Here is a 15,939-nt window from a genome sequence, read left to right as displayed (position 1 = left end):
CCTGTTTCTGATTCTGTGTCTCCCTCTCTCTCTGCCCCTCCCCCGTTCATGCTCTGTCTCTCTCCCAAAAATAAATAAATGTTGAAAAAAAAAAAAAAGAAATTCTTGGTTTTCAATTCACTTTGTCCTAAGAGAAATGGATCCTGCTTTCCTTCTCTCATTAATTGTTGTTTTACTTACCTATCTGTGCTGCCAGACTATATTTTTCATAGAGAAAACTCTATCCTTCACTCCTACATCCTTAGTGGTACTAAAGAAGCAAACTGAGCATGTGAACATTCATTGGAATTTCTTGGAATTTTTCATTACTGTCATACTTTAATCACACTTCCTCTTGTGGGTTCTCTCAATCTCAGAATCATTTCTGCAAGTCGGTAGTCCTATTCTTTGCATTGTAATTCTTCTTAATACCACTCTCAGGGGAAGTCTTCCTTTAGTTTTGGTGTTTGGGGTTACCTTGTTGTCACTCCTTACCTGCAGTGCATAATTACAAATGGTTCCTAGTTTTTGAGTAGTGGTTTATGAAAACAGCACTGTTTTCTGCTGTCAGCTTATCTCTTTATTGTCATTATTACCTGGGCATATTTCCAATGCTATATTTAGAATATAAAGTGACTAGAAAAGATCCATTAAAGTAATCATTCAGTTATGTTATGGGTCTACTATGTGAGAACATATTAAAAACAGTAAGAGTCTTCCTTAAAAAAAAAAAAAAGGGGCACCTCGGTGGCTCAGTCAGTTAAGCATCTAACTTGACTTCAGCTCAGATCATGATCTCACAGTTCATGAGGTCAAGTCCCACGTCAGGCTCTGTGCTGACAGCGTGGAGCCTGCTTGGGATTCTTCCCCCACCCCACCCCCCTGGCTCATGTGCACACATGCCTTCTCTCTCTCTCTCTCTCTCTCTCTCTCTCTCTCTCTCAAAAATAAACATTAAAAAATTAAGAAGTGTAAGTTTCCTTCAGTAAAAGGAAAAAAGAAAAAAATGTATTTATTAGTTTGTAAAAATGTTTAAATATTCTACAAATTGACATTCAGATCACATAGTATTAGACATTGGATGTTGGAAAGTGATCTGTTCAGGGGTGTCAGGCTGGCTCAGTCAGTAAAGCATGTTACTCTTGGTCTTGGGTTGTGAGTTCAAGCCCCATGTTGGGCATAGAGCCTTCTAAAAAATAAATAAATGATCTATTTAAATCACATAAAAGGCAGTACTACTTTTTAAAGCCTTTGATAAATTTCTAGATTTGTCAAAACAAATTTATATAGAAAACAAGCTATTACATATGTGAGGTATTTTGTTTTTTAAGAAAAAAAGTATCAATATGCACAGCCCTTTGGCCCTGTGTATAGTCACAATATAGTAAGATTTGATGTGCAAAGGAATCTTGCTTGGGTCAAGTAACTATTAATTCTGTGGCCTGTACTTGACAGAACATTGAAGTTTATTTATTTAATTTTCTAATGTTTATTTTTGAGGGACCGAGCACAAGAGGGGGTGGGACAGAGAGAGATGGAGACACAGAATCCAAGCTGTCAGCACAGAGCATGACGCGGGGCTCAAACTCACTAACCGTGAGATCATGACCTGAGCCAAAGTCAGACACTCAACTAACTGAGCCACCCTGGCTCCCCACAGCATTGAAGTTTAAAAGATGTTCTGTATTTTTTTTTTTTTTTTTTTACACCAAGAGTTGAAGCAGACTTGTGTTTTTATTAACTTTTGATCCATAGTGATCAGAATTTATAAACTAGGGATAAAAAAGATTTTGTATTCAAAAGCATCACTCACATGGGTAATTAAGAGGAACTAAATGTTTGGCACATGTTTCCAGTATTCTGGGGTTACTGTTAGAAAGTTGACCAGGCCCTCCCATAGCTTTTGGAGCTACTCTCAGGCTGGTACAAGATTGTTGAGATGACCAGAGTTCAACATCATGCAGTTTTGTGTCACATGTTAAACTGTCATTAATTGTGTCCTTGATCTTGTCTTCCTTTTATAAATTACTTTCCCTAGGTACTCGTCCTCACAAGTGCCCAGACTGTGACATGGCCTTTGTGACTAGTGGAGAATTGGTGCGGCATCGTCGTTATAAACACACCCATGAGAAGCCATTTAAGTGTTCCATGTGCGATTACGCCAGTGTAGAAGTAAGTGTTCAGCTCCTTGTTGGTTCCTGTCTTAAGACCATGATTCTAGTATAAGGATAAAAACTAACCAAACTGACTTAAGATGAGATAGAAAATCTTACCAGATTATTAACACTCCCACTCCCTTTCCCCGGCACCAAAAACAAAAAAACTGTCATGAGTGTGAAAGATTTACCCATTTTTTAAAAAAAGCACTAGTTCCACATGTTATTACAGATACGTTCTACCAAACATCAAAGAAATAAATAACTGTACCTAGAGTATTTAAAAATAGAAAATTTTGGGGCGCCTGGGTGGCTCAGTCGGTTAAGCGGCCGACTTCGGCTCAGGTCACGATCTCGCACTCTGTGAGTTCGAGCCCCACGTCGGGCTCTGTGCTGACAGCTCGGAGCCTGGAGCCTGTTTCGGAGTCTGTGTCTCCCTCTCTCTCTCTGACCCTCCCCCGTTCATGCTCTGTCTCTCCCTGTCTCAAAAATAAATAAACGTTAAAAAAAAAAATTAAAAAAAAAAAAATAGAAAATTTTATCTCCTTTACTATTTGAGGTTATACTGTTACCAAAACTGAGTAAGAATGCTACCAAAAACAAAAGGGTATCTTTTTCTCACAGAAAAATTAAATTACTAAGTAAAATTATTAACCAAATTTAGTAATACATTATAAAAATAAGTGATTTTGAGATAGACTATATCTAAAATGCCAGGATAGTTGAACATGAAGAAATTACTGGATTATGCTATATTGAGAGGTTAAAGAAAACCATATGATCCTTTCTATAGATGACTGAAAAACTAAAATTCATTATTTATTACCATTTAAAGTCCTAGCAAGTTAAGAGTAGAAGAAAATGGCTTTACTATAAGGAGTGTATACCAGAAACCTATAGTCAATCCATCCTAGTTAACTCTGAAACATTGGGAGTATTCCCATTAAAATTTGGAACAAGACATCTCTTACCATTACTGTATCAAAATTGTATTGGAAATCCTAGCTAAATAAGAAATGAATTATAAATGGAAAAACAAAAAATGGTATTTGTGGCAGACATATTTGCTTACATAGAACATCCAAGAGTATTAGCTGAAAAACTTAAAACAGAGTCCATTTGGATGGCCAGATATAAGACAAATACACAGAAGTCAGTAACTTTATACGATCGATAGTAGGAAACAGGTTTACATTCTAATAGCAATAAAATCATTTAGGGATAAACTGAACAAAAAAAATCTGATACCTCTGTATCTGGAAGGAAATTACCTGTAAATAAGCATATTATTTAAACTATTAAGGAAAATTTCAAAAGTGGAAACATATATAGAAATAGATAAAATAGGATAATACACCCCCCATGAATCTGTCCCCCAGCTTAAATAGTTACATAATAACCAATCTTGACTTCATCTGTGCCCCAACCATTTGTTTACCCTCTTCCTTTGGACTATGATAAGGATTTGAGAGACAAGGTTATAAGTAATGAGGAAGAAATATTATATTTTAGACTTTTTCTGTATTGTGAACTTCAGTGCCCAAAAGCTAAGCTTTTGTGCCTAACCCACAGCACTCACATTACAATCAATGTTAACAGAAGTAAGAAGTTTGATTGCTCTCGTGTTTCAGGTCAGCAAATTAAAACGTCACATTCGCTCTCATACTGGAGAGCGTCCATTCCAATGCAGCTTGTGCAGTTATGCCAGCAGGGACACATACAAGCTGAAGAGGCACATGAGAACCCATTCAGGTAGGACATCTTCCCTTGTTGTGTTAATGAGCTGCTTTTCAGTGGATTCCATGGGACCCTGTGAACCACCTCACGCCCCTATTGTTTACCTGAATGGAAGCTGGCATGAAAGTAATGGGATTAACAGATGCTTTTCTGGAATATCTTCTGAATTCATTGCTCTGAATATACATTGGAGAATGGAAAGTTTCACTATTAGGAGTCGTCTGGGTCGAATCCCTAATTAGCTCATTCAGTTTTCCCTGTACTAACTTTTTCTAAAAAAGAAAATCTTGTAGGGGTGCCTGGCTGGCTCAGGTGATAGAGCACATGATTCTTGATCTCGGGGGTTGTGAGTTCAAGCCCCACATCGGGTGTAGAGATAATTTAGAAAGTAAAGAAAGAAAAAGAAAAGAACTTGTAGGTCCTCCTGTCATCCATCTTCTGCCCCCCAAAGGCAAGCCTTGTCATAGGAACTGCTCTCTTTCTCATGTGAATGACTCTGGTAGGGCTGGCAGAGCAGGGGTGGCGGCAGCAGTTTAGGACTTTTCCATCTCTCAAGACAGGCGCAAGCCATGCAGTGGGCCTGAGTCCTCTGGGTAGTACCCAGAGATTCTCTGTAGCTTAGCTTTACTGCCTCCTGAATTACCCTCCAATTAAATGGTAATATTCATTTCGTCTAATTTGTTCATTCTGTATTTCCTTTTAAGGGGAAAAACCTTATGAATGTTATATTTGTCATGCTCGGTTTACCCAAAGTGGTACCATGAAGATGCACATTTTACAGAAGCACACAGAAAATGTGGCCAAATTTCACTGTCCCCACTGTGACACTGTCATAGCCCGAAAAAGTGATTTGGGTAAGTAAATGAAAAATATTTTTGAGGATGTGTGAAAATACGAAGATCATAAATAACTTCCTTTTCTGATTCATATAAGCTTTGTATATATGAATGGCCTGCCACTTAATAAAAGCCATTGCTGGGGCTCCTGCATGGTTCAGTTAGTTAAGCATCTGACTTCGGCTCAGGTTGTGATCTCATGGTTTGGGAGTTCGAGCCCCGCATCGAGCTCTGCACTGATGGTAGATGTATTGCTCCTTGAATATTATTCTTCTAAATGTTTTTATATTTAGGTAAAATGCTATACTTTACAAAATATCTTTTACTTTAACTTTTCTTTTTGAGAGAGAAAGACCAAGTGTGAGTGGGGGGAGGGGCAGAGACAGAGGGAGACACAGAGTCCAAGGCAGGCTCCAGGCTCTCAACTGTTAGCATAGAGCCTAACACAGGGCTCTAACCCAGGAACTGTGAGATCACGACCTGAGCCGAAGTCGGACGCTTAACTGACTGAGACACCCAGGTGCCCCAGCTTTGTTTTACTTTTTAACTCATTTGATCTTCACAACAACCATATGAAGTTACCAAGGCATGTGTATTTTAGTATTATAGGTGATAAATTTGATGCTCCAACAGGTATCTTGACCAGAGCTGCTACACTACACAGCTTATAATGGCAAGCTGCTCCTGAGTGCTGTTAAGAGCCTCTAGTTCTACTGAGGAACATAGAAGTACTTGGGTCATATCAGGAGCATACTGAGCCATAGCATAAACATGCCCTATCTTTCTGCAACATTGGTTTTACTCAAAGATTTTATGTAAAGTTCTATAATTTAGCTGGTGTCTTAAATCATTTTTGTATTAACATGACCATATTAAGCAAAATGCAGACTAGCGCACATTTTTTCAAGTTGTAAGATTTTTAATTTTTTTAACATCTAACATTCATTTTTAAGATGAAACCACAGGTTTGAAGCAGAGGACTTTGGGCTCCACATAAGACCCATGTGTCATGTGTTCGTCCTACTCTGCTGTTAAGAGGACTTTGTTGGAAAGATTTAAGAGGCACTGTCCTCTGATAAATGAGTGAGTTTTTCTATTCTTACGGTACAGAAACCAAAATCTAAATTAATAATATCTCATGGCAATGTGTGTGAGCTGCTAGGCCACTGTCTGGATTATTCAAAAAACATTTTAATGTTTATTTTTGAGAGAGAGAGACAGCATGAGTTGGGGAGGGGCAGAGAGAGAGGGAGACACAGAATCTGAAGTAGGCTTCAGGCTCTGAGCTGTCAGCACAGAGCCCATCGTGGGGCTCAAACCCAGGAACTGTGAGATCATGATCTGAGCCGAAGTCAGAAGTTCCACTGACTGAGCTACCCAGGCACCCCTAGATTATTCAATTTTTTAAAATTATTCACTTTTATGATATAAATAAATATCTTGGATGTTTTATATTTGCATGATACCCCTTGGGCCCTACATAATTGCCTAGGAGCTGTCAAATAATAGTTATTTCCCAAAACCAGTCCCAAAGAAGTTTGTGTTCCCTCTTCAAAGCAGGCCTGATTTCACACTAATATGCCATAATTAAAATTTATCACTTTGTAGGGCACCTAGGTGGCTCAATCGGTTAAGCATCTGACTCTTGATTTTGGCTCAGGTCAGGATCTCACAGTTCATGGGTTCACGCCCTGAAAAAGTAAGGATCGAAACTCCCAAATTCCTGTTATCAAATCTGTAAGCCAGTGTGCATTCATCTTCTCGTTCCTCATTTGCTGCAAGAGAGTTGGCATCACTCCTCTTGTTGTCCTTTTGCCTTAGTCTTGATCCTACTGTCTTGTCTTTGCAGCTTTTATACCATCCTGTACCACCTCCTTACCCTCATCTTCACACTTTCTTCCTGTCTTTCCCCTCAACTCTAAACACGCTTACATTTCTCCTGTCTTAAAAAAAAGAAAAAGTATTGGGGGCGCCTGGGTGGCTCATTGGGTTGGGTATCCAACTCTTGGTTTTGACTCAGGTCATGATCTCACGGTTTATGAGTTCAAGCCCTGTGTTGGGCTCTGCACTGACTGGAGCCTGCTTGGGACTCTCGCTCTCTCCCTCTCTCAAAATAAGTAAATTAAAAAAATTTTTTTTTGAAGATTAAAAGAAAAGAAAAAGTCTTAGGGTGCCTGGGTGGTTCAGTTGGTTAAGTTACTGACGCTTGATTTTGGCTCAAGTCATGATCTCAGTGGTCATGGGATTGAGCCCCACGTTTTGAAGCCCGCTTGGGATTCTCTCTCCCTCTCTCCTTTGCCCCCTTCCCTGCTCACATCCTCTCTCACTCAAAATAAATAAATAAACATTGAATAAGGAAAAGAACAGGTTTTCCCCCGCTAGGTTTGACTTTTTTTTTATAGTCTCTAGTTTTTCCTGTTAGAACATAATTTGGGGGTGGGGCGCCTGGGTGGTTCAGTAGGTTGAGCGACTGACTTCGGCTCAGGTCATGATCTCACAGTTTGTGAGTTCAAGTCCCGTGTCAGGCTCTGTGCTGATGGCTCAGAGCCTGGAGCCTGCTTCTGATTCTGTGTCTCCCTCTCTCTCTGCCGCTCCCCCACTCATGCTATGTCTCTCTCTGTCTCAGAAATAAACAAACATTAAAAAAATAATTTAAAAAAAACATAATTTGGGGGTGACTGGGTCGCTCAGTCGGTTAAGTGACCGACTTTGGCTCAGGTCATGATCTCACTGGTTTGTGGGTTCAAGCCCCACATCAGGCTCTGTGCTGACAGCTCACGGAGCCTGGAGCCTGTTTCAGAGTCTGTGTTTCCCTCTCTCTCTGACCCTCCCCCACTCATGCTCTGTCTCTTTCTCTCTCTCTGTCTCAAAAATAAACATTAGGGGCACCTGGGTGGCGCAGTCGGTTAAGCGTCCGACTTCAGCCAGGTCACGATCTTGCGGTCTGTGAGTTCGAGCCCCGCGTCGGGCTCTGGGCTGATGGCTCAGAGCCTGGAGCCTGTTTCCGATTCTGTGTCTCCCTCTCTCTCTGCCCCTCCCCCGTTCATGCTCTGTCTCTCTCTGTCCCAAAAATAAATAAACGTTGAAAAAAAAAATTTTTTTTTTAATAAAAAAAATAAAAAATAAATAAACATTAAAAAAAATTTTTTTAACCAAATTTGGAAATTTTTGTACACGGAAACTTCCTTTTTTTTATTTAATTTTTGTGATAAGAACACTTAAATAAGATCTACCTTCTTAGAAAATTTTTTTTCCTTCTTAGAAAATGTTTAATATGTAATAGCAATATTATATACTGGGAATTCAGGGCACCTGGCTGGCTCAGTCAGTAGAGTATGCAACTTGATCTCAGGGTTGTTAAGTTCGAGCCCCATGTTAGGTGTAGAGATTACTTAAAAATACAGTCTTTAAAAAAATTTAACTATGGGAATTACGCTGTACAGTAGATCTCTAGGAGTCATCTTTGGTTCATTTATTTTATTTTTTTATGTTACTTGGGTGTTTAGGTTTGACTCTTGTCTCTTTCTCTGCCAGCCCTCATAAAGAATTCTGTCCCTCACAGTATTCCCTTCCTCAGCTCTTAATTCCCGTCCCATCTGACTTACACCCTATTGTGTAAAGTGAGTCTTCTTAAGATCAATAAGAACACCACATTGCTGAATGCAGGGAGCATTCTACTTCCCATGTCTCTTGATCTCTTGTGTTCTTCATAGTGGACTGTGCCATCCTCCTTAAAACACTTTCTTCCTTGGCTTCAGTGGCACTATAGCTTGTTATCTGTCTTCTCTATTCCTTCTCAGCCTTCCCTTGTTTTAACCTCTTTTCCTCCCACTAGCATTACCTGTTAGATTTTTTTTTTTTTAAGTTTATTTATTTGTTTTGAGAGAGAGAACCAGCAGAGGAGGGGAAGAGAGAGGGAGACAGAAGATCCAAACGAGGCTCTGCGCTGACAGCAGAGAGCCCAACGTGGGGTTTGAACCCACGAACCATGAGATCATGACCTGAGCCAAAGTCAGATGCTCAACCAACTGAGCCATCCAGCCATCCAGGCACCCCTTACCTATTAGATTTTTTTTTTTTTTAACCTAATAGATTTCTTAAAACAAGACCCTAACTCTTCTTTTTCATTCTTTTTGCCTTAGTGATTTCATCAGCTCCCATGGTCTAACTCAAATCCTAACAACTCCAGTTCATACTCTAAATCTTTCCTTTGAGCTAGGCTTATCTAGCCCTTGCCATACCTATCCTTACTTGGATATCATTGGCATCTCAAATTTGACATATCTAGAACTAAAGGTCTGAAAGTCCCCCCAACCCCCTTTCCCCAAAATAAACAAAGGGCTTCAGCCCTTTTCCACTGTTCCTTGTCTCAGCAAATGGTTATACCACCTACTTGATTTTCGAAGCCAGGAACTTGGAGATCGTCTCTGACACCTACCTTCTTCCTAGCTCTGTATTTGGTCACTAAATCCTGTTGATTTCACTTCCTGAGTCTCTCATCAGTTCTCCCTGCTCCTTCTAGGCCACCATCTTCTCTCACCTGTCTCTCTTCTCCTTTTAATTCATTTTCAGTACAGCAGCCAGAGTAATTATTTTAAAGAAGGAGAAAAAATGTTGTTTGTGGTTTCACAAGTTAGACTGGGCTTTGTGTTTTGTTTTCAGGTGTCCACTTGCGAAAGCAGCATTCCTATATTGAGCAAGGCAAGAAATGTCGATACTGCGATGCTGTGTTTCATGAGCGCTATGCCCTCATCCAGCATCAGAAGTCACACAAGAACGAGAAGCGCTTTAAGTGTGATCAGTGTGATTACGCTTGCAGACAGGTAGAGACCTTCATAGTTAGAAAGCAGTTGATTCCCTGTCAGTGTCAAGTTTTATCAGAGGGTTTTTATATTCCTTGTATGGTGGCTGTTTTTAAGGATGGTATTTTCAGACTGATGTATGAGGAATGTCACCACAGGTTTCACTCATCAATTTTGTCATCTCAGTCCCCACCTGATGTTTTATTCGGTCACAGCTTACCTCTCCCTCAGGCCAAATACTGGCTGCTTTCTCAGAACTGAGGGAATTAAGTCCAGGACTTGAGAAAAGAGAAGAATCTGTTCCTGGGGCCTATTGGTTGGGGGAGATCAAGACAAGCAGCCCAGTAGGGGGGAGCATATCTATGCTAGAATTGATGGAAGCAGTTTTATACCCCAATAGAGACAACTTTATCCCCTGGACAGGTAGTTTTGAGCCTAGATCCTTCAGAGAGAAAGGCCTGTCAACCACATGCATGTAGGTTGTGGCTAGTGTAGCAGCCCTGTGACAGGCTCTGAGGCCTCCCCCCCCCCCCCCTCCCCCCTACCTTCTTTCAGGAGAGGCACATGATCATGCACAAGCGCACCCATACCGGGGAGAAGCCTTATGCCTGCAGCCACTGCGACAAGACCTTCCGCCAGAAGCAACTCCTTGACATGCACTTCAAACGTTATCATGACCCCAACTTTGTCCCTGCAGCCTTTGTCTGTTCTAAGTGTGGGAAAACATTTACACGCCGGGTAAGAGTCAGAACTTTATTTCCCTTGTTGTGGTTCTTAATACCATGTTCTTGATTTTCCACTGAGGTTATAAGCACAGGGATGCCTTATCATTTGGAAAGGACCACTCATCCCCACCTCGAGGTTCTCTGTGCATGTGTGAACCCTTCTGCTGAAGGGGAACTCAGTATCTGTGAATAGATCTGTCCTGGATCTTCCCTTAGAGCCATTCTGCACAGGACAGGGAGCTGGTCTGATTGATCTCCCATGTTCCTCTTGTCTGCAGGCTGCTGAGCCCCTGTTCAGAGGATGCAGCCTCCTCTTCTGATGGACTTTTCTTTGTCTCCCTCTCGCTCCCTTCCTTTCCCCCCTCTGTCTCCCCTCTCCAGAGGGAGGCCATTTCCCCTGAATGAGGAGAATATGTTCAGAATGTGCTTATTAACACATACTAGAACATTTGGACTTAATATGGTTACCCCAAAATTTTATTTATTAAGCTAAAATAAGACAACGTCTAATTCTGATATCAACTATTTTAGTAATATGAATGAAGGTTTTATTTCTTTTGTTAGAATACCATGGCAAGACATGCTGATAATTGTGCTGGTCCAGATGGCGTAGAAGGGGAAAATGGAGGGGAAACAAAGAAGAGTAAACGTGGAAGAAAAAGAAAGATGCGTTCTAAAAAAGAAGACTCCTCTGACAGTGGTGAGTACCTTGTTTCTTGATTTAGTTACACAGATTTTGGTGCCCAGCTGCCAGTACATTTATGTAGGATGTGCTGGGATATAGAGATAGGCCAATCACTCTTAATTTCTGTAACCTCTAGTCTTCCTAATGTGTGTATGGTTTTTTGTGGGGTTTTTTTTTGTTTTGTTTTGTTTGTTTTTGTTTTTTTTGGGTTTTTTTGTTTGTTTTTGAGGGAAAGAGAGCTGGGGAGGGGCAGAGAGAGGAGAGAGAAAATCCCAAACAGACTCCACACTGTCAGCGCAGAGCCTGATGCGGGGCTTGATCCCATGAAACTTGAGATCATGACCTGAGTTGAAACCGAGAGCGGACGCTTAACCAACTGAGCCACCTAGGCGCCGCCCTAATGTGTATATTTTTACAGCAGCAGTTAGTATGTTTCTGGGGCCATTTTTTTTTTCTCCTGGTATTCCATTGCTTGATAATGTCTTATATGTTACATGTTCAGTTAAAGCCAAAGCAGAATTAATATCTTGACTCAGTTTACTCAGATTAGTAATATTCTAAGGCCAGCAGAGTTTCTTTTCTATGTTCATAACTTTTACATTTAGGAAGCTGGTCTAGATTTGAGCAATGAATCTAATGGACGTGAAGAAGGTTGCTTAAGCATCTTGACCAACTTCTGGTTTGACTGCCTGTGTCAGCCTAGCCTTGAGATGTGTTGATCAGATCCATGAAGGTCAGCCTTTCTCTTCCTACCTTAATCTCTGAATTTTAAAATGTAACACTTTGCCTATTTTCCTACCGTTGATGCTTTCTGGGGTGTTTTTGCCTTTCTAGTCATGAAATCCAGGTGCTCTGGTATGGTTTTGAGGTGCTAGAGTCATGAAGAGGGAGGGAGAACAAGAGTGTCGGTAACATAGGAGTCACATTTGATTGTACACACTTTTTCATGATGGTAGGCTTTTTCAATGTGGATACTTGGACTACTGGCCAAGTAGTTGAGAAAGCACATTTGTGACTAAAGATTTAAGTTTTTTATGGTAAAAGATGTATGTAAAGGGGTTTTGTTTTGGGGAATACACTACCCCAGAAGCACCATCGGACTGGAAAGATTATAGATGGCGCCTTATGTGTTTCTAAGGCTCTTCATTTTGTCTTTTGCATGCTTGTTAGAAGTAATGGGGAGCGGGGGCAGCTGGGTGGCTCAGTTAATCATCTGACTTTTGGTTTTGGCTCACGTTGTGATCTCACAGTTTGTGGGTTCATACCCCACATCGGGCTCCACACTGACAGTGCAGAGCCTGCTTGCTTGGGATTCTTTCTCTGCCCCTTCCCCACTCAATGTGCACGCACATGTGTGCGCTCTCAAAATAAACAAACTTGGGGGGGAGAAGCTTCAGTAATAATGGGGAGGGATTGAAATTTTTGAAGGTTGAACATGTTTGAGAACTTCAGTGACTTTATTGATTTTATCTAAAACTTGCTTATGAAAGTACTGATTTTTTATATTTAGATCTGTAACAAGGTCCTTTTTAGTTTTTGTATATTTTAATAAAGGCTTTACTTTTCTATTTAGAACTTTTCTGAGAGATTATTCATCCAGTAAGCATAAGAGTAATTTATTTTTTGCTGTCTTTTCTAGAAATCTATTTTAAGCATTATCTTCATCACTGGGTTTTAAGTAAACATGCCTCCTTTAAAATGTCGGTTTGCTTTAATCTTTATAAAAGCATACCACCCTTGGGGCACCTGGATGGCTCAGTCAGTTGAGTGTCCGGACAACTCTTGATTTCGGCTCAGGTCATGCTATAACAGTTTGTGAGTTTGAGCTCCGCATCGGGCTCTACGCTGACAGTGTGGGGATTCTCTCTCTCCCTCTCTCATTTCCCCTCCTCTGCTCACACACTCTGTCTAAAATAAATAAATAAACATTGGGGCGCCTGGATGGCTCAGTTGGTTAGGCATCGGACTTCGGCTTAGGTCACGATCTCACCGTTTCCGAGTTCCAGCCCCGCATTGGGCTGTGTGCTGACAGCTCTGAGCCTGGAACCTGCTTCAGATTCTATCTCCCTCTCTCTCTCTCTGCCCCTCCCCTCTTCCCCCACAGTCTCTCTCTCTCAAAAATAAAATAAACATTAAAAAAAAATTACAAATAAATAAACATGAAAAAACAAAAACCCCACACCACTCTTTACTGCGAATCTTTGTGGGACCCCTTTGTTTGGCTAAGAAATGAATGAATGGACTGTTGGGAGAAGCCAGGGGAAGTCACAGGCTCCAAATGCCACCAGAGATCCATGGGTAACCTTGAGCTCAAGGATGTCTGTAAGTGCTTCTAGTTACAGAGCCTCCTTCTGCCACAGACGTTGGCCCTTAGTCTTCTTGGTGATGTGCACCATCAGCCTCACTCCCTAATTATGTTTCACCAGAGCATCTTTCAGCTAAAGATTTTACTGATGGTTCCCAGTAGATTTCTGCCATTCCTCCTTTGGCTTCTGCACTGCTGGCTTGTAGAGCACAGTTTGGGTCTGGGCCTTGTACCCAGTGTCTTTGTATCCACCCCCCCCCCCCCCCCCCCCCCGCCCGAAAGTCAGGGCCTTCCATCCTTTTGCTGACCAAGGCCACACAGTCATATTTGTTCTCTCGCAGAAGTTCTGCCTGCAGAGATTAACCAGCAGAGTCTACTGCTATTTTCAAGGCTTTTTGCCAAAATCTCTCCAAGCCAATAAGCCTTTGACCCTATTAACCTTCTTTGTGTGGCTTTCTCCCCCAATTCTGACTGAATTTGTTTGGTTTTCTAGGCATTATGCCAACTTAGGCAATAGGGGGCTTGAATAAGTTCAACAGGGAAGCATCTTGTTCTTGACACACTGCCACATACCAATGTATTCCCCACATTTTCACTTAGGATTTGACAAATAAGGCATTTTGTCCTGAAGATAAAGCATTTAGTCTTTGATATCTAAATTTAAATGTCTGGACCCAGGGGAAGACTGTATAACCTGTGCTTCTGAGAGGAAGGCAGGGAACGCGCTTTGTGTGCTGTGGTGAGCGGGGAGGGGCAGCAGGACAGCCCCAGACAGAGGCCAGAGGTGAATTCTGCCTGCCTGCAGTTCAGCCGTGCCTTACAAGTCCCTTGGCTTTTCACTTTTTCTATAAAATGAGGGTAACCCCTCTTATTAAATGAAGTAATGAAGCCTGAATGGAATAATGGAGAATTTAAAAACTGTGATCTGTGGTGTAAATAAGAGCTATGTCTGTGCTACAGAGTGTAAGTTATAGAGCATGATTATATGTGTTGTTAGTTCAGTCCTTTTGATCCTCAAATCAGCAGTAAGTGTAGAGATCATACAAGGAAACTGGGATTCACTGTGGTAATTGTCCCTAGTAAGGGACACCTTACATACACCTAGTAAGATATGTGGGATTCAAAGCCATATCATCGGGCTCCTTGTCAGTATTCTTTCTACAATAGTCCTGTCTCCCTTTATGTGATCATGGCATCAGAGAGAAAATTAGAGAGTTGAGAATGACCCATTGAATCTGACATAGCTGGGAATTAAGTCCAAAAACTTGGCTTTAAAAAAAAAAAAAACACATCAATAATAGTCCTAAAAGAACTCTTCGCTGCTTATCCTAGTAATAGGACGTCACAGTGCAATAGGAAGTTATGTCTTGCTCTCTGACACACACACACACACCTTCCTCTCAGAGATAAGCAGGAGCACATCTTCAAGGGTCTGTCTCAGGCTAGGTGTCCTGCTTTGTCCTTGTATAATAGAGGGAACGTATGTTTTCAGCTTAAACACTGTTTTTTTTGTCTATCTAGCATATGATGGAGTTGCCTGTTAAGAATTTGAAACTCAATATTCTGACGTCTACAGCTAGAAGAAAAAAGTAATATCCAGTCCATATAAAGTATGAATAGTAGTCTTCAAGCTGATTTGCTTATTAATTCTACCACAATACCAGTTTACTCTGTCAATGTTGATAGCAAAAATTCTAGCAAAAGCATTTTTACATGGATTTCTATTAAAATAAATACGTAACTAGACATAACAGAATATGTGATATGTGTGTGTCATATTTTTCTTCCACCATACTTCTTCTTGCCCCACCACCTGTTATTCCTGATTTCGTGAGAAGAAAATGCTGAGCCAGATCTGGATGACAATGAGGATGAGGAGGAGCCTGCTGTGGAAATTGAACCCGAGCCAGAGCCTCAGCCTGTGACCCCAGCCCCACCACCTGCCAAGAAGCGGAGAGGACGCCCCCCTGGCAGAACCAACCAGCCCAAACAGACCCAGCGTAAGTTACTTGTCTCAGTTCAGTAGGCTGGCATCCTCTCCCTGCATGTGGAGGAGCCAGATGGGTCCTTGTTTTGGGGAAAGATAGGAACTAAGCCATGAGAACAAGTTAAGGTCACACCCTGAACAAACTCTCGGAAGCAGTTGTTTAGTTTTTACTGGGTAACACCTGAGGAAGATGCTAGAGGCCTCTTCTGCTTCAGTGAGAAGTCCAGAGTAGAAGGGTACTCGTGCTGTACAAGATAGGTACTGCTAATGTGGTAGGGGTTACAAGACCATCACAGTTAGAGTCAGCTGGCAAAATTGATGTGGCAATGAATATAAAAGAACTAAATTTTAAAGGGTGGAGGGATAAAGCAATTTCTGTGCTGAGATTGTTCCTCCTAAGAATTCCAGGCCTTTGGATTCAAGTGCTCGCCTTCTGATTTAAGAGCGGACACAGAAGAGGTATTTAGCCTGTACCCCACATCACAAGTGGCAGTGGGCAGCAGTCCTGTATTGGACACTGCCCCCATGACAGCAGGCTCTGGGGGGCTCAGGTCTCTATTCTACTCATTGTCTGGATACCTGAAAGCTGGTGGGTTTTTTTTCCTTAACAAATGCAAGATTTAAGAAGTTGTTTTTAACGTACTTCCTGAACCCCACGTATAGATGTCTGTCACAGGAGAGTGTGAGGTTGGTTAACTATAGGTCCTGGGAACCTCTTTGCCTACAC

At 41.3% G+C, this 15,939-nt stretch overlaps 1 protein-coding gene across 3 annotated transcripts in view; it reads left to right on the top strand.

The window, feature by feature from the left end:
- CTCF (CCCTC-binding factor) overlaps window positions 1-15,939 on the top strand; it is a 48,061-nt gene that overhangs the window by 30,123 nt on the left and 1,999 nt on the right. For all 3 annotated transcript variants that reach the window (XM_047835475.1, XM_047835476.1, XM_047835474.1), the window contains 7 exons: window positions 2,018-2,151; window positions 3,767-3,887; window positions 4,577-4,726; window positions 9,371-9,531; window positions 10,066-10,248; window positions 10,800-10,935; window positions 15,064-15,225. In XM_047835475.1, the coding sequence (XP_047691431.1) occupies window positions 2,018-2,151; window positions 3,767-3,887; window positions 4,577-4,726; window positions 9,371-9,531; window positions 10,066-10,248; window positions 10,800-10,935; window positions 15,064-15,225 (1,047 nt within the window). The remainder of the gene's footprint in view (window positions 1-2,017; window positions 2,152-3,766; window positions 3,888-4,576; window positions 4,727-9,370; window positions 9,532-10,065; window positions 10,249-10,799; window positions 10,936-15,063; window positions 15,226-15,939) is intronic.

Source organism: Prionailurus viverrinus, chromosome E2 (genome assembly GCF_022837055.1).
Source record: "Prionailurus viverrinus isolate Anna chromosome E2, UM_Priviv_1.0, whole genome shotgun sequence".
Taxonomy (NCBI): Eukaryota; Metazoa; Chordata; class Mammalia; order Carnivora; family Felidae; genus Prionailurus; species Prionailurus viverrinus.
The sequence above is the reverse complement of the archived record's forward strand: the minus strand, read 5'-3'. Positions and strand labels throughout refer to the sequence as shown.